Source organism: Papio anubis, chromosome 9 (genome assembly GCF_008728515.1).
Source record: "Papio anubis isolate 15944 chromosome 9, Panubis1.0, whole genome shotgun sequence".
NCBI lineage: Eukaryota > Metazoa > Chordata > Mammalia > Primates > Cercopithecidae > Papio > Papio anubis.
The window spans coordinates 100,582,402-100,599,897 of record NC_044984.1 but is presented as its reverse complement, the minus strand read 5'-3'; the positions used below and the strand labels follow the sequence as shown (position 1 = coordinate 100,599,897).

At 49.5% G+C, this 17,496-nt stretch overlaps 1 protein-coding gene across 1 annotated transcript; it reads left to right on the top strand.

Annotated features, from left to right (window-relative positions):
• Nucleotides 1-5,736: 5,736 nt before the first annotated feature.
• CKAP4 (cytoskeleton associated protein 4) lies at nt 5,737-15,978 on the top strand. Its single transcript, XM_021922851.2, has 2 exons — nt 5,737-6,479; nt 13,498-15,978. The coding sequence occupies exons 1-2, from the start codon at nt 6,015-6,017 to the stop codon at nt 14,821-14,823; spliced, it is 1,791 nt and encodes a 596-aa protein (XP_021778543.2). The 5' UTR covers nt 5,737-6,014; the 3' UTR covers nt 14,824-15,978.
• Nucleotides 15,979-17,496: the final 1,518 nt, after the last annotated feature.

Sequence of the window (17,496 nt, the reverse complement as noted above, 5' to 3'; positions counted from 1 at the left end):
CTTCCCTTCTGTTTTATCATTGGTAAAATGGGGAGAAGAGTAAGTCCTTCACAGGGTTGTTGTGAAGTTTAAAAGATATAATGGGTGCACCACGATGTCAGAAATCACCACTAAAGAACTTATTAATAACCAAACACCACCTGTTACCCAAAAACCTATGGATATAAAAAATAAATTTAAAAATATATGCAGAGTGCTTAGTACAATGACTACACATAAGCAAGACCCAATAAAAGTTTGCTATTAATTTTATTATTATTTTATTAGGCATTTATTTTGTGCCAGGAGCAGTCGCTCACGCCTGTAATGCCAGCACTTTGGAAGGCTGATGCAGGAGGATCATATGAGGCCAGGAGTTCAAGACCAGCCTGGCTAACATGGTGTAACCCCATCTCTATTAAAAATACAAAAAATTTAGCCGGGTGTGGTGGCACAGGCCTGTAATCTCAGCTACTCAAAAGGGTGGGGCAGGAGAATCACTTGAACCCAGGGGGCAGAGGTTGCAGTGAACTGAGATTATGCACCACTGCACTCCAGCCTGGGTGACAGAGCGAGACCCTGTCTCCTAAAAAAAAAAAAAAACCACCCCAAAAAGACTTTATTTTGTGCTCACTGTAGTTGTCATCATTCTTGTCAAGACTTCACTGCTTTGTATATAGCACCAAAATGTGCCCCACAGAAAATACAAGTAAGCAATTGTTTAGCACCCTGTAGTTTACAAAATATTTTCATGGGCATTATCAACTGATACCACCTGAGGACATGGATGTGTTAGCTGGAATTTAAAGGAGGGTGTAAGGTCAGTTCATATCATTCAGTCAATTTAATGAAGTGGCATCAAAATGTAAAACCATTTTATGTTCGTAAGTAATATGAACAGTAGGCCTTCCTTATCCTGTCCCCCATGCCATCTCTGGGTCTTACCCCTCCCTCAAGTTCACATTAGAAGGGCAGGGATGCTACTGAGCACTTATCTTAGGACTGTAAAAACAAGTAGAAAGGTGTTTATGTATTGATTGACTGATTGTGACAGAGCGAGACCATCCCCACTATCACCATTGTCATCATCACCATCACCATTTCCATCATAATCACCACCATTATCCTCCTCCTCATCATATCGAATGTAGGCTGGAGTGTAGTAGCGTGATCTTGGCTCACTGCAACCTCCGCCTCCCAGATTCAAGCGATTCTCCTACCTCAGCCTCCTGAGTAGCTGGAATTATAGGTGTGTGCCACCACACCCAGCTAATCTTTTGTATTTTTAGTAGAGGCAGGGTTTCTCCATGTTGGCCAGGCTGATCTCGAACTCCTGACCTCAGGTGATCCACCTCTCTCAGCCTCTCGAAGTGCTGGAATTACAGGTGTGAGCCACTGTGCTCGGCTTATTTTTAAAGTAGCATCAAAATGTACCCACACGAAAATGTCACATACTCATTCCTCAACCAAGAGGTGCCCCAGCTGGGCCCTTCCTCTTCTGCATGGAGGTACAACACCTGGAAGCAGGGAGCTCCTGAGGATGTGCACCCCTGAGGCTGGGAAAAGTGGTCCTAGCTCTCCAGAGCCAAACTATAAAGAACGGCCCCTATCCCTAACACGTACTCAGTTTGCAGGGCATCCAGGCTCATGCCTTGGCCACTGGGGGCCTTGCCAACCTGGAACAGAGAAGAGGCAATCAACATTAATGGGGGCTTTCTATTTAGGCATTCTAACCAACATGCAGAAAGCCAAGAGGGCTGCAGGCTTACAAAGCTCGACCTTATAATTTATGGTGCATGTGGTACGAGGGAGTTCCGAGGCATTTTTACACAAGCTGGATGAAAGGAAGAGATGTCTCCGGCTCTCCCTCTTCTCCGCCCACATTCCTGACCGTCCAGCACAGTTTAGCAAGGAAAAGGGATAGAGGAGACAAAACCGGGAGGAAAAGCAGAAAAGAAACTCTCCTAGATGCATGCTGTGATCAGAAACTAGGGTAGGAGAATGGAAGTCTCCAGGAAGAGCTGTTGATCCCTTCCTGCCCTGGAATATGTGCTTCCATGACTGCCCACCAGCCTCCTCCTCTGGGTGTAACTGAACACCATGGTGGAGCCACACTTCAGAGAAACACACTGCTTGCTTTTAATGTTAAACACATCCTAGCCTGTGGTTTGTAAGCCACATAGGGTCCTGGGAGCCCCAAGAAATAATGATGAAAGAAAATCGTTGGAATCTGGACACAGAGGCTCTGTGAAGCTATACTTTCCCTCAGTGACTCTGCAAATTGTATTAGCTGTCCAATATTCACTGAGCATTGCCACATGCCCAGTATCATACGGTGTCTCTCGTCTAATCGTCATAACAGCAAGGTTTTTTTTTTTTTTTTTTTTTTTTTTTTTGAGACAGGGTCTCTCTATCACCTATGCTGGAGTGCAATGGTAAACAGGGCTCATTGCAGCCTTGACTTTCCAGGCCCAAGTGATCCTCTCACCTCAGCTCCCCAAGTAGCTGGGACTACAGTCACGCTCCACCATGCCTGATTTGTTTTTGCATTTTTTGTAGGGACAGGGTTTTACCATGTTGCCCAGGCTGGTTTTGAACTCCTGGGCTCAAGTAATCCACCTGCCTTGGCCTCCCCAACTCCTGGGATTTGGGCAGAACTACCTCACTGAGCCACCAACCCTGGCCCAGTGAGGTAGCAATTACTCCTGTCTTATAGCTGAAGATACTGAGGTTCAGAGAGGTCACACTCCAAAGTCAGTCATGGAGCTGAATTTGACCCAAGTCAGTCTATTCTACAGCCTATGTCTTAACCATTATATGTACTATCTCCCAGAGGAAAAGAATGAGAGGGAAATGCTGAAAATATTAACAGTCCCCTCGTCCTACTCTCCATTCATTCAGTGCTCAGTAGAGGAAAAAACTGAGAAACTGTCCATTCTCATATCTGACCTACAGTCTGGGTGTTTTTTTTTTTCTTCCTGAGACAGGGTCTTGCTCTGTTGCCCAGGCTGGAGTACAGTGGTGTCATCATAGCTGACTATAACCTTGAACTCCTGGGCTCAAGCGATCCTCCTGTCTCAGCCTTCTGAGTGCCACCACATCCAGCTAATTTTTATTTTTATTTTTGGTGGAGTTGTGGTCTTGCTGTTATCCAGGCTGGTCTTGAACTCCTGGCCTCAAGTGATCTTCCTGGCTTGGCCTCACATAGTGTTGGGATTATAGGTGTGAGGCACTGTACTTGGCCTGGATCAATTTTTAAGAATTTAAATATCACTGAATTATTTTTGATAAGTATCAGATGACTATTTCTCTAAGAGACAGATTAATAATAAGAAAGGTCCTTAAAGATGCACTTACAGAAAGGGTGACCCTGAAATCTAGAGAGGAGTTTAGGGATACTTCTCAAGGTCACACACTTTGGTAGTAGCCCTAAAGGAGTAAGGAGTAGGGCTCTTGCTTCCAAGGCCAGATCTTGGCAGCAAGCCGCTTTACCAGTTATCACTGCCTCTGCCCCTAACATGGAGAACTGCTTCAAGGGAGATAACCTCTTTTTGTGCACTAGAGATTTTAACAACACAACCCAAACTTAGCTGAATAGTTTTTAAACAAGGTTCTTGGGATGAGTGAGTCTTCTGATTTCCTCTGCTGTCTCCCCGCCCCACAGGTCAGAGACCTATGCCCTGTTGAACCAGGAGGCTCCTACAATAGCTCCTGGTATTTAGCTGAAGTAGGTATGTTCCTCTCTGACTGGGGCAGATGGTTACATTTCTAGTCCAGAACCTGCTATAATTTACTCTTGTCCTCCCACACTAATAGCGATTCTTCTATCTGCCAGCTTGGCTTCTACCGCCTTCTGCAATCTGGACCTGCTCCACCCAGTTCATCTCTTTCTTCTCTACATGTAGAACACACCCTCATGTCCAACAGGTGTCCTGGGCTCACCCCATTTCCGCCACAGAAATATCCGCCCTGCTCTCCTCATATGCAAATCATGATCTTCAAGGCATTGCTCAAGGTCTTTCTGCCCCCAAAGCCTGCCCATGTACAGCCCAATGGTTTGCTTTCCAAATCTCTTTACATTTATATTCCCAATTAACCGAAGTTAGCCCTTAACAGGTTTTTGTATATTTCTCCAAGTGTAATGCAGGCTCCTTGAGGGCAGGCACACAAATGTTCATTCATTCACTAGAGGCTTTTAGCAGCACCTTATAAAGCGAGAAAGAAGCAGAAATACAAATTATGGTTGCTTCCAGTCCTCAAGGAGGGGAGACATACCTGGCACTTAGTGGGCCTTGAACAAAGGTTTGCTATATTGAACCAACATATATGCCTCTCGTTGCAATTACTTGCTAAGTCCCATGAGAGGTATCAAGTGGTGTTATAGGGAAAGTACCATCAAAGAGGTGGCATTTGAACCCTATAGGCTTTAAGGGCAGGGCATGGTTTTGTCTTTGTTAACAGAACCGGGAGGAGGTTACAGACAGAAGAAACAGCATTCCTACCACACACAGTGCCAGGTGCACACAGTGCCAGGCACACACCACTCACCAGGAATTGGGGAAAGCAGTGGAATTGAGTGAGTTCTGTCCCTGCCCCAGCACCGACTAGACTTAGTGAGTGGGCAAGTTGCTTAACTTCCCTGGGCCCCCGTTTCCTTCCCATTCTGAAGTGATTCAGCTGCATAGGCTTCAGAAAGAAGTGGACTGAGTGAGGTGCGAATGATGACTATATGTGACCTTGGGCCAATCCGAAGCCGGCTCGCTCAGTCTCAATTTCCTTCCTACAAAATGGGTAACATAATTTCTACCTCACAGGGCTTTTGTGAGGTTTCGAGAACATATGTGAGTCGCTAAGCACACAGCCTGGCAATACTAGATTTCCTTTTACAAAAGTAGGGGTGACAACCCTGATCTGCCTCTTTCTGTGCGGCTGCTGCTGGCTCCGCAGCACCCATCCCAGAGGCTGCCCGGAGTAGGGGCCGTGGACAAACTTCATGACCCCCAAAGGGAAAACAGAGCTGAAGGGGCTTCGGGGGGAAAAAGTAAAGAGCTGGCCACAGCAGGCTAACTTGGCTAACGGGGACGCTTGGTGAATGCGTCCCCTTGAACAGACTTACCGCAGTCGAGAATCTTTGCTAACTCGCATCAAACATGCCTCCGAAGCTGGCTGGATTTTGGACAACCCTTTGTGCCTCCGCTTTCAAACCCAAGGCAAAGGACAAAGCCCAACCTCATGGCTGGCTGGGAGGGTGAAAGCAGGGGGATTCCCCCAATTCCCGGCGGAAAGGAAGGGTGATCTGTTCCCATCCGCTGACTCCCACTCCCGGGGCCAGGGGCTCCTTGGGCGCCCCCCTTCATTTCTCTCCTCTCCGCACAGGTCGGGAAGGGAGGGGGTCGCGCTTGGCCCGCGGCGCAGGGTCACCCCGGCTTTCGTGCCTCCGACCCCGCCTGGCCGCCCATCCTCGGCCCCAGTCGACCCTGCTGGCCCGCACGCCCCGGCTGGGGTCGACCTGGCCCTCCGCCCCCGTCCTGCATGGAACCCGCCCGGCCGCCAGCCCCACCTCGGCCGCTTCCCCTCCGCTCCTCTCCTCTCCTCTCCTTTCCTCTACCCTCGCGGCCACCTCGGCGCGCGCCGCAACCTCCGCAGACCCCGCCGGGCCCCCACCCCGCGCCCGGCCGCCCCCGCGCCGGCTTCCCGGCCCCCGTAGACCCCGCCCGGCCCTCCCTCTCCGGGGTCGTGGCGACGGGGAGGAGGGGCCGCCGGGCCGGCGTGCGTGGCAGGCTCTCCCGGCTCGGCTCGCTCGGCCTCCCTTACCGGGAGGCGGGGTCGGCGCCGCAGCGGCGGAGGCAGGCCCCCTCCTCCCGCCTCCTCGGCCCGGCCTCCTTCCCCGGCCGCGCGTCCTCTCGGCCGCTCCGACGCCAGTAGCGCCCGCGTGCCGCTCGCCCAGTCCCGGGGGAGCCCCAGCAAGTTTCCTGGGCCGCGCGCCGCGCTCGCTCGCCTCCCAGCCCGCGGCCTGAGCCGCCGCCGCGCCCGCCATGCCCTCGGCCAAACAAAGGGGCTCCAAGGGCGGCCACGGCGCCGCAAGCCCCTCGGAGAAGGGTGCCCACCCGTCGGGCGGCGCGGATGACGTGGCGAAGAAGCCGCCTCCGGCGCCGCAGCAGCCGCCGCCGCCCGCGCCGCACCCGCAGCAGCACCCGCAGCAGCACCCGCAGAACCAGGCGCACGGCAAGGGCGGCCACCGCGGCGGCGGCGGCGGCGGCAAGTCCTCCTCCTCGTCCTCCTCCTCCGCCGCCGCCGCCTCGTCCTCGGCGTCCTGCTCGCGCAGGCTCGGCAGGGCGCTCAACTTTCTCTTCTACCTCGCCCTGGTGGCGGCGGCCGCTTTCTCGGGCTGGTGCGTCCACCACGTCCTGGAGGAGGTCCAGCAGGTCCGGCGCAGCCACCAGGACTTCTCCCGGCAGAGGGAGGAACTGGGCCAGGGCTTGCAGGGCGTCGAGCAGAAGGTGGGTACCCCCGGCCCCCCCACTGGCCCCATCGACTGCGGCCTCCGGACCCACGGCCGGGCCCCTTCGTGCTGCCTGCCCAGGCCCCGAGGCGGGAGCCGGTCGCTCCTCGTTGGCGGGCCCTGGTCTAGACACCCCCTCCATGCGGCCCCCTAGTTCTGAGGCAGTCCCCAGACCCCCTTTGTTAATGGCTGCGGAGGAGTCGGCCCCGAGGGATGGGCCGCCGCGAGGATGGCCAGGCTTGCCTGGCAGGGTGGGCCAAGGGCCTGTCACAGGGCATTAGCGGTGACCTGTAAGGAAGCCTGCAGGCTCCGGGGAGCCCATTCTTTCTGGATTAGGAACCGCTGAATGGGCAGAGTTGTCTGAAAAGGAGGTTGGAAGGGAAGCCAGCGCATCCTTGGAAGCCTCAGGCAAGGCCCCACCTCAGCTCTGCCTGTGGAAGACATCCCAGCGGGGTTTTTAATAGACCCGGAGCTGGCATTCTTACTCCTTTGCAGGTCCAAATGAAATACCATCTATCTTTAGGTCCCTTGTCCTGTACTGGACCAGCCTGCCCAGGTGGGCCTTTGACGTAGTCCTACTTCAGCTTTTTTGGGGTTTTCTTTTGAGAGGGAGTGTGGCTCTGTCGCCCAGGCTGGAGTGCAGTGGTACGATCTCAGCTCACTGCAACCTCTGCCTCTCAGGTTCTAGCGATTCTCCTGCTTCAGCCTCCTGAGTAGCTGGGATTACAGGATTACAGGCATGTGCCACCACGCCTGGCTGATTTTTTATTAGTAGTAGAGACAAGGTTTCACCGTGTTGGCCAGGCTGGTCTCGAACTTCTGACCTTAAGTGATCTGCCTGCCTCGGCCTCCCAGAATGCTTGGATTACAGGCATGAGCCACTGCGCCTGGCCCTACTTCAGCTTTAGGGGAAGGGAAGGGCCAAAAATACTAGATCATACTGGTGAATAATACTTCTAGCCACATTTATATGGTGTTTAGAATGCTTACTCACATATTACCTAATTTTTATAGCCACCCTGGGAGGGAGGGAGGACTAACAGTTTTGATTTCATTTTCCAGAGCAGAACATTGAGGTTTAGACAGAGCAGTGAGTCGACAAAGTCCCCAGCTGGTGAGTGGCAGACACATGCAAATGTCTAGTCCACTGCCCTGTTCGTTAAGGGTCCGCAGGGGTTCATTTCAGGTATGGACGGACCCAACTCTCAAGGCGAAGGTGCTTAGCTTCCGCCCTTCTGTGATTTTTCCATACCAAGTACGGCCCCTTTTATCTCATTCGCTCTTCACTATGTCATTGCTCAATGAAAGTTGGTTGCAAGACTGAAACAAAAAATCCCGCCACTTCTGGTCCCTGAGCCGCTGCCTCCTTTTCCCAGCATGCTGTCTGTCCTGCCAAGTTGCTCTCTGCTTTTGTTGAGTGTGCAGGACTAGGAGTTTCCTCTTAAGACTGGCAGAGCACGGCCGGGCGTGGTGGCTCATTCCTGTAATCCCGGCGCTTTAGGAGGCCGAGAGGCGGGCGGATCACCTGAGGTCAGAAGTTTGAGAGCAGCCTGGCCAACATGGTGAAACCCCGTGTCTACTAAAAATACCAAAATTAGCGGGGCGTGGTGACGCATGCCTGTAGTCCCAGCTACTCAGGAAGCTGAGGCAGGAGAATTGCTTGAACCCAGGAGGCGGAGGTTGCAGTGAGCAGAGATCCTGCCAGTGCACCCCAGCCTGAACCATAGAGCGAGACTCCGTCTCAAAAAAAAAAAAAAAGAAAAAGACTGGCAGAACAACTGGAATGAGTCAGCCTGCTAAACGCTGCAGGCCAAGGGAGGTGACTTTTCTAAGGGAATTAAGTAGGCAGTGCTGCTTTGCCTATCCTGAATGTCAAACCATTCTTAAAAAATAGACATACTGCTGGAGTATAATCACTGGCCTCTGTTTCTTCTCTTTCATCCACCTACTTACTAATCAATCATAATATTTATTAAAGTCTGACAGTTGCGTGGCTCTGTGTAGGCTTTGTGGGAGGGTATGAAGGAGCAAAAGACACCAATCACTTGTGCAGCACATAAGGAGGTGTCAGTCGAGGGTAACTCCCATGAAAGTTCAGAAGAGGGAGGGTGTGGAATTTCGCCTGTATCCTGGTGGCCAGGGTAGTGCCAGCCATCTAGCCGGTGATCGATAAATGTTGAGAGAAGGAGTGTGATCAACACCGTGGCAGGGGCACTATTTTGAGCATGTTCGAGAGAGAGGAGGTGGCTACCATGCCAGTGGCAGAGTCACATTTAGGAAATTGTGAGAGAGGGGAGGTTGGAAGTTGAGGCCAAAATAGGGAAGGTCTTGAATCCAGGTTAATTCTCTGTGCTTCTCCCTGCCCCTCCCTTAGTCTCTTCTTTTTGCTTCTTCACCCCCTCTCCATCACAGCTATGTATATAGATCACTTTCTTCTTTGGGGCTCAGTTTTCCCTTCCACACAATGAGAAGAGGGCTCCATCCAGACTTTTAAGAATCCTCATGACTCTAAAATCGTTGAAATAGTGACTTCTCTTTTTTTTATTTCATATTTTGTATTTCGTAGAGACAGGGTCTCGCTGTGTCACCAAGCTGGGCCATAGTGGTGTGATCATAGCTCACTGCAGCCTTGAGCTCCTGGCCTCAAGTATTCCTCTTGCCTCAGTCTCACAAGTAGCTGGGACCAGAGGCACACACAAGCACATCCAGCTATTTATTTTTTAAATTTTTGGTAGAGTCAGTGTCTTGCCGTGTTGCTCAGGTTGGTCTCAAACTCCTGGGCTCAAGCAGTCCTCCTGCCTTGGCCTCTCAAAGTGCTGGGACTACAGATATGAGCCACTGCGCCTGGCTGACCACTTTTCTTTTAATTTAGTAGTGTAATAAAACTATTATTTAATGTGTCATATTTGTGGTGCACTTATTACGTGCCAGGCACTATGCAAAGCATTTGAAAATGCATCATCTCCTGACTCTCACAACAACCCCAAGAGGTAAGAACTATTATCAGCCCTCTTTGACAGAGGAGAAAAATGAGAGGCTAAGTGACTGAGCGGTTATATAGCTAGTAAGTGGCTGGGCTAGGATCCAAACTGTTGTCTAACTCCTAGAACACTATTAACCACTCCACTATTTAGCCTAGTACATAGTAGGTGCCCAATAAATGTTTCATTGACTTGAGACTCAGAACATGGCCAGAACAGTGTTAGGATTTGCCACAGAATGTGGCCACCCTGTCTGCATCTTTGGGGTGGCCAGGAAATAATTATTTTGCATTGAGGAACCAGTTGTGTTTGGTTCCCTGACATCCTGAGTTTGAACCCCTTTATAACTCTTGGTGACTTATTGGGGGGTGGAGTTTGGTTCATAGCAGGGAAGTATACTTACAGTATTCATAATTAGTGTTCACTGTCAGTCAGCCATGCTATTAAATGCTTTATAGTCATGATTTCTGTTCTTCCAGCCACCCTCTGAGGCAGGTATCATTTAGTGGCACCATTTTGCAGACGGGGCAGCTGAGGACTGGCTGTGTCACTTGTTCAAGGTCACACACAGACCATAAGTGGTGTAGCTGGAGTTGGGTGCCCACCTGTCTCTTGTCCTCCAGCTAGATATTCTTGTTATTGGAGAATGACTCAAATCTTCTGAATGACTGTAGCACAGGCAGAGAGGCTGGCCTGTCCTTACCCAGAGGATTCAGCAGGCACAAATGAGTCCTGGGCTTCAGAAAGTGTTGGCAGTTGATCTTTAGGCCTTCTGAAGAGCCTGTGTTGCCCTGGCAGATCCAGCGTGATATAAAGAATGGTAGGCTGGGCGCAGTGGCTCACGCCTGTAATCCCAGCACTTTGGGAGGCTGAGGCGGGTGGATCACGAGGTCAGGAGATCGAGACCATCCTGGCTAACATGGTGAAACCCCGTCTGTACTAAAAAAATATAAAAAACTAGCCAGGCATGGTGGCGGGTGCCTGTAGTCCCAGCTACTCGGGAGGCTGAGGCAGGAGAATGGCGTGAACCTGGGACGCAGAGCTTGCAGTGAGCCAAGATTGCACCACTGCACTCCAGCCTGGGCGACAGAGCTAGACTCCATCTCAAAAAAAAAAAAAAAAAAAAGAATGGTAGGAGTAGGCTTAGACCTGGTAGGGACAGTTTAATGAGACTAGGACCTATTTGTGGAAGCGTGAGTTCCCTGTTCATATTTCTTTGTTTTCTTGTCTAGATTCTCTGGCTAAGGAGTCAGGGCGTCAGGAATTGGCAGCCTCTCTTCCAGGTACTCAGAGCACTTGGAAGTCAGTGCCCCTGTTTGAGCATATCACGTAGTGGTTAAGAGCTCAGGTTCTGAAATCAAGCATTTTGGGATTTTGACATTTGAGCCTACCACTTACCAGTTTCCTCATTAGTAAAATGGAGATCATTGGGAGCCACCAACTCATGAGATGATGATGAGGGTGTAATGAGATGATGTGTCTGAAGTCCTTTGTGTAATTATTGGTCCATCATAAGTGGCTGGTTGAATGTCAACCACTGCTAACACCCAGTCCCCCCACCCTACGGTGTAACCTTGAGGGCAAGCATCCTAGCCATTATTTCATCTCTGGCATCTTGCCCACTGCCCACCACTTAGTGGGCATCCCACATTTGTTGGGGGAACAGATATTTCCTATGCATATTGATTATAATGAGTTATTTTCACATAAAGATGCGCAACTCATAGTACCCTCAGTAGGGGAACACCATGTTCTTTTTATAGTGTTGAGGGTTGGGTATAATTTCTGTTCTAGTCTCCTTCCTAACCATTTGTGAAGAGCCAGCCCAGGTCAGGACTGGCAGGGATCAGAGGAGACATGGGCCAGCTCATCAGGCTTTGCTAAAATTTCCTCATTCTGTGATTCCATCAAAAAACACTGGAAGAAAGCCTGCCATGTTGAAGGTACCGTGCTCACCTGCTCACACCTCTGTTCTGAGTGCTATGCTTAGAACAGGCAGACACTGTGATTTAGTAACTTAGTTTCAGAGATGGGCTCTCTCCAGTACCTTCACGGAGTGTCCTTTAAGACTTGGGTTGTATTTGGTTGGGCAGGGAAATTGTCTAGTATTCTGGAGCCCCTGAGAACCTTACTCTTAATCTGCCTTAAAACAGACCGATGGAGCTAGACAGCACTTTAGAGACTTATTTGCTACTAGATGATGAGCCTGGGACTTGGAAAGTGAACGTGACTCTTCTTGCTTACAGAGCTGGTTACTGGTGGGGCTGGCACAAGACCCGAGGTGTGCTGTTCACATTCCGTTTCAGTTTATCCTCCTGCCTTTTGGCATTGGACTGAAGATAATTCTAGGAATCTGCAGACTCACCAGGTGCTTCAGAAGAAACGAGAAATAATCACGATGATGATAGCTGCCATGTATTGAGCGTTCACTATGTTCTGGGCACAGTTTAAGTATTTGATATATTATTAATTCACTTAATCCTCATACAGAGAATCATATGAGTCTGGTACTGTTTTCTCATCCTTCAGCTGAGGAAACCAAGGTCCAGATAGGCTAAATAACTTCCCTAAGATCACACTGCTGGGAAGTGTTCAAGCTAGGATTTGAACCTAGGCAGTCTGGCTCAAGAGTCCGTGCCAGTGGACGGACTTTTTATTTTTTAACTTTTTATCATGGCAGTGTTCAAGCATAAACAAAAAAGCAATATAATGAACCCCAGTTTCAAGAATTACTGATGTTTTGCCATTCCTTTTTCATTCCATCAGCACACCTGCCATCTGCCTTTTTTTTTTTTTTTTTTGGCTAGAGTTAGAAGTCTGATTCTGAACCACTCTCTTGCCCTATGGGTGCCCAACCTGGTCTCCCTTGTTCTCCAGATGCTGTTGCTGTTGAATGGCCATAACATAAGCAGAGAGGCTGTCCTGTCCTGAAGCCAGAAAATTTACTGGGCAGAAGTGGGTCCAGGGCTTCAGAAAATGTTGGCAGTTCAGCTCTAGGGCCTCTGAAGAGCCTATGTTGTCCTGGCAGATCCAGGGGATAGTGAATTAGGAATTAGTTTTAAAGTGAATCCCTGGCTGACATTCTTAGTTTACCCAAAGCATTTTAGGATTTATTTCCAACTGATAAGGGTTCCTTTCCTTTCCTTCCCTTTCTATTCCTTTTCCTGTTTGTTTTAACAGAACACAGTATATCATACCTAACAAAGTTTACAGTATTTCTTGAATATCATCTGACACCCAGTCCAGAATCACAGTTCCTTGATTATTTCAAAAATGGCTTTAAAAAATTTATTTATTTGTTTTTAAATTTTTGTGTTGTTTTAGACACAGGACCTCACTCTGTTGCCCAGGCTGGACTTGAACTCCTGGGCTCAAGGCAACCTGTCACCTTAGCTTCCCAAGTAGCTGGGACTACAGGTGGACACCACCAGGCCCAGCTCAAAGATGTCTTTTTAACAGTTGGTTTGTTCAAATCAGGATCTATGTAAGATCCACACATTACACTTGATTGAAAATTTTCCTAAATTTATTTCGGCCTGTAAGTTTCCTGTCTTTCCTTCTTTTAAAATGCCACTTAGTTGTTGAAGATCCTGGTTCTTTGTCCTATAGAATTGTCCACATTGTGGGTTCGGCTGATTGCATACTCATGACATGTCTCTCCTGCGTAATGGTTAGACCGAGGGACTTGATAGAGTCAGGTTCTTGTTTTCTGTCTTTTCCTTGTTTTTTTTGCAACAAAGTATTAAAAGTGGCACCATGTGCCACATCAGGCTAAAACCCAGGTTATTAATCATTGTGCTGTCCAGCCTGATTAGTCAGGCCTGGGTTATAAATCATCCCTGGAGCACTAGAAGGGGGCTCTAGGGTTGGTCCTCAAAACCATATGGACTATGTGTGGAAGGATGTTTCTCCAAAGGAAAATTGTGGTGCCATTCTGGAAAAAACAGGACCTGGAGGCTGGGCAGACAAAAAAAGTTCTATCATGTGAAACTCATCAGGTCTTCTCAGCAATTAACGTCTGGATTTTGATTACAGGTGCAGTCTTTGCAAGCCACATTTGGAACTTTTGAGTCCATCTTGAGAAGCTCCCAACATAAACAAGACCTCACAGAGAAAGCTGTGAAGCAAGGGGAGAGTGAGGTCAGCCGGATCAGTGAAGTGCTGCAGAAACTCCAGAATGAGATTCTCAAAGACCTCTCGGATGGGATCCATGTGGTGAAGGACGCCCGGGAGCGGGACTTCACATCCCTGGAGAACACGGTGGAGGAGCGACTGACGGAGCTCACCAAATCCATCAACGACAACATCGCCATCTTCACAGAAGTCCAGAAGAGGAGCCAGAAGGAGATCAACGACGTGAAGGCAAAGGTTGCCTCCCTGGAAGAATCCGAGGGGCACAAGCAGGATTTGAAAGCCTTGAAGGAAGCTGTGAAGGAGATACAGACCTCAGCCAAGTCCAGAGAGTGGGACATGGAGGCCCTGAGAAGCACCCTTCAGACTATGGAGTCTGACGTCTACACCGAGGTCCGCGAGCTGGTGAGCCTCAAGCAGGAGCAGCAGGCTTTCAAGGAGGCGGCCGACACGGAGCGGCTCGCCCTGCAGGCCCTCACGGAGAAGCTTCTCAGGTCCGAGGAGTCCGTCTCCCGCCTTCCGGAGGAGATCCGGAGACTGGAGGAAGAGCTCCGCCAGCTGAAGTCCGATTCCCATGGGCCGAAGGAAGATGGAGGCTTCAGACACTCGGAAGCCTTTGAGGTGCTCCAGCAAAAGAGTCAGGGACTGGACTCCAGGCTCCAGCACGTGGAGGACGGGGTGCTCTCCATGCAGGTGGCTTCTGCGCGCCAGACCGAGAGCCTGGAGTCCCTCCTGTCCAAGAGCCAGGAGCATGAGCAGCGCCTGGCCGCCCTGCAGGGGCGCCTGGAAGGCCTGGGGTCCTCGGAGGCAGACCAGGATGGCCTGGCCAGCACGGTGCGGAGCCTGGGTGAGGCCCAGCTGGTGCTCTACGGCGACGTGGAGGAGCTGAAGAGGAGTGTGGGCGAGCTCCCCAGCACCGTGGAATCACTCCAGAAAGTGCAGGAGCAGGTGCACACGCTGCTCAGTCAGGACCAAGCCCAGGCCGCCCGTCTGCCTCCTCAGGACTTCCTGGACAGACTTTCTTCTTTAGACAACCTGAAAGCCTCAGTCAGCCAAGTGGAGGCAGACTTGAAAATGCTCAGGACTGCCGTGGACAGTTTGGTTGCATACTCCGTCAAAATAGAAAGCAACGAGAACAACCTGGAATCAGCCAAGGGTTTACTAGATGACCTGAGGAATGATCTGGATAGGTTGTTCGTGAAAGTGGAGAAGATTCACGAAAAGGTCTAAATGAATTGTGTGTGCAGGGCGCGGATTTAAAGTCCAATTTCTCATGACCAAAAAATGTGTGGTTTTCTCCCATGTGTCCCCCACCCCCCAATTTCTTGTCCCCTCTTGAAGAGCAGTTGTCACCACCTGAACACCAAGGCATTGTATTTTCGTGCCCAGTTAATTTATTGACAATGTTTTAAGTTCTCTGCTTCAGAGTTTGGTTAGTTTCCTGAAGCGCAGCCCCTGTGAATAACAGGTGGCTTTTCATGGATGTCTCTAGTCAGAGAAAAATGATAAAGGCTTCAATTGAGGATTAACAGAAGCAGATTAACCTCAGAAATCCTGTCGGGCTGGCAGATTTCAAGTAAAAAAAAAAAGGTGGTTTTGGGGGACACTTTTATTTCCAGTTGTCTTTAAGGAAAATTAATTTTACTTTTTTTTTTTTTTTTGTACTTCTGGCCGAAATTTTTATGAGGTATCTCTCACTTGTCTTCCACTTTGAACCGGTTAAAGCTCATAGCTGTCAGCTCTGAATGAGGAGGGGAGAAGCCCCTGGGTCTGTCTTTGAAAGGAATCCGCTGCTTGAGGGCCGCCTTCCCCTGTGGTGTGTGGGTCGTTCCTCTTCCTGACGCATCTTATGATATCAGAGGTAACTATGCAAAGCATCCAGACGGTTCTGAATGTGAAGCACTACACCCAGCAGAGTCCCGGTGTCCTCTGTCCCCGCTGCCGGCCCGTGTTCTCTCTCAAGAGGTCACCAAGGAACACAGAGGTTTAGGCTCCCAGAAAGGGGAGTCTTTGGGTTCTTTCAAAAAACGCATTAGGAGAGCTGTCCACAGTGGAATGGGGGGTCTCCCTGGGGAATGTAGGCCAGGTCCTTTTATTTTAACATGATGTCCATGAAGAGGTTTGCTGCCTGGGCAGCCCTGTCTGTCGGCAAGGAGCGTGCATACTGCGTTTCTGTAATTGTTTGCTGTATCTCCCTTCCCTCTGAGCTGTATTGTTCTTTAATGGCTGTCTTGCCCTTCCAAAAAAAAATTGAAAAAAAAAACCAAAAAACCTGAAAAGTACAAAAAAAAAAAAAAAAGGTTTTGTTTAGTTTACTGTGAAATGAACTGTATGGCTTATTTACAGTATTTTTAATTCTTAATAAACACTTGAGCTTTGTTATGACTTTTCCAGAGTGGTTGCATTCTGAGAATTTCATAATTATGATGTGTTTTATTAGCATGTGGTATAAACAATTAGCAAATAGGTACGTTTACTCTTTTAAAGCTGTTTTTTCTTTTAATTCTGAAACCAAGATGGCCTCACTCTTGGGCTGGGGGCCTGCTTTGATGGACTGTTAGCAAGTGTGTTCAATGATTACTTGTCTCCAGCTCTGTTGTCTTCAAGCATAGGACCTCAACCCTCACTACCTATTAGAATCTTCCTGGGAGCTTTAAAAAATGCCTGGGCCCTGCCCCAACAGATGCCGATTGAATAAGCATAAAGAGTCTGGCACTGGCATTTTTATTTTTTATTTTTATTTTTTTTTTTGAGACGGAGTCTCGCTCTGTCGTCCAGGCTGGAGTGCAGTGGTGCGATCTCAGCTCACTGCAAGCTCTGCCTTCCAGGTTCTGGCCATTCTGCCTCAGCCTCCTGAGTAGCTGGGAATACAGGCACCCGCCACCATGCCCGGCTAATTTTTTTTGTATTTTTGGTAGAGACGGGGTTTCACTGTGTTAACCAGGATGGTCTCAATCTCCTGACCTTGTGATCTGCCCACCTTGGCCTCCCAAAGTGCTGGGATTACAGGTGTAAGCCACTGCATCCAGCCAGCACTGGTATTTTAAAGGTTCCGTCTCTGATTCTAATGTCCAGCCAGGGTTGAGAACCAGTGTCTCAGACCATCTGAGTGACCTTCAGCCCTAGTGCACACCTGGACATGTTTTCTTCCCTGGATTGCCTTCCACCCTCCACCCAATAAAAACCACATGCTGTTTATTGAGTACCTGTGTGCCAGGTCTTGTGCTCAGCATGCGTAATAACCTGTTATTCCTCCTTATAGTCCCCCGAGGTGGGCGGTATCATTTCCCATTTCACAGAGGGACAGCAGGCTGAGAAGCTTCATACAAGATCATTCATTAGGAAGTGGCAGGGCTAAGCTTTGTACCTCATCTTTGCTTTAACTGGGACAGCATCCTCTACCATCCACTGACACCAGTGGAGGTCCATTTGGCCTGTGGAACATCTGTCCTGTTCCAGAGCCCGAGGCTGCAAGAGATTTCTTCTTTCCCACCTAGGGAGTAGAGGGTGGCTAGGACCTGAGGTCCTGTGGCTTGTCCCCCTTTCAGGCTGGAGGGCCCGTCATCTCTGAATTGCTGTCAGGCACTCTGGATCCCTCAAAGCTTCACAACTCGGAGCTGGAAGTTTTTCCCAAAGCAGTCAGCAAATCAGGACAGGCTCTGTAAATCATTTCTAGTTTTATTTCAAAACCATTTTACTTTTTAATTTAAAGTCTTAAGTATTGACACTTATGCTTTAAATGGCTACTTTCACCCACTTGGGGAGGGTGCAGAACAGCGTAAAGTCGCATGCATGGAAAAAATTAAATTCATTTCCTTCTCAGGCCAATTGGTTGCATTGAGTGTGTTCTTGCTCTTTCTCCTGCCACCATTTCTGTGGTTGCTAATCTCTGACTATGGAGTG

Coding starts and splice junctions, on each gene's coding strand:
- CKAP4 (XM_021922851.2), top strand. CDS start 6,015: ATGCCCTCGGCCAAACAAAGGGGCTCCAAGGGCGGCCACGGCGCCGCA. Junction 6,480..13,497: donor TGCAGGGCGTCGAGCAGAAG/GTGGGTACCCCC, acceptor TTTTGATTACAG/GTGCAGTCTTTGCAAGCCAC.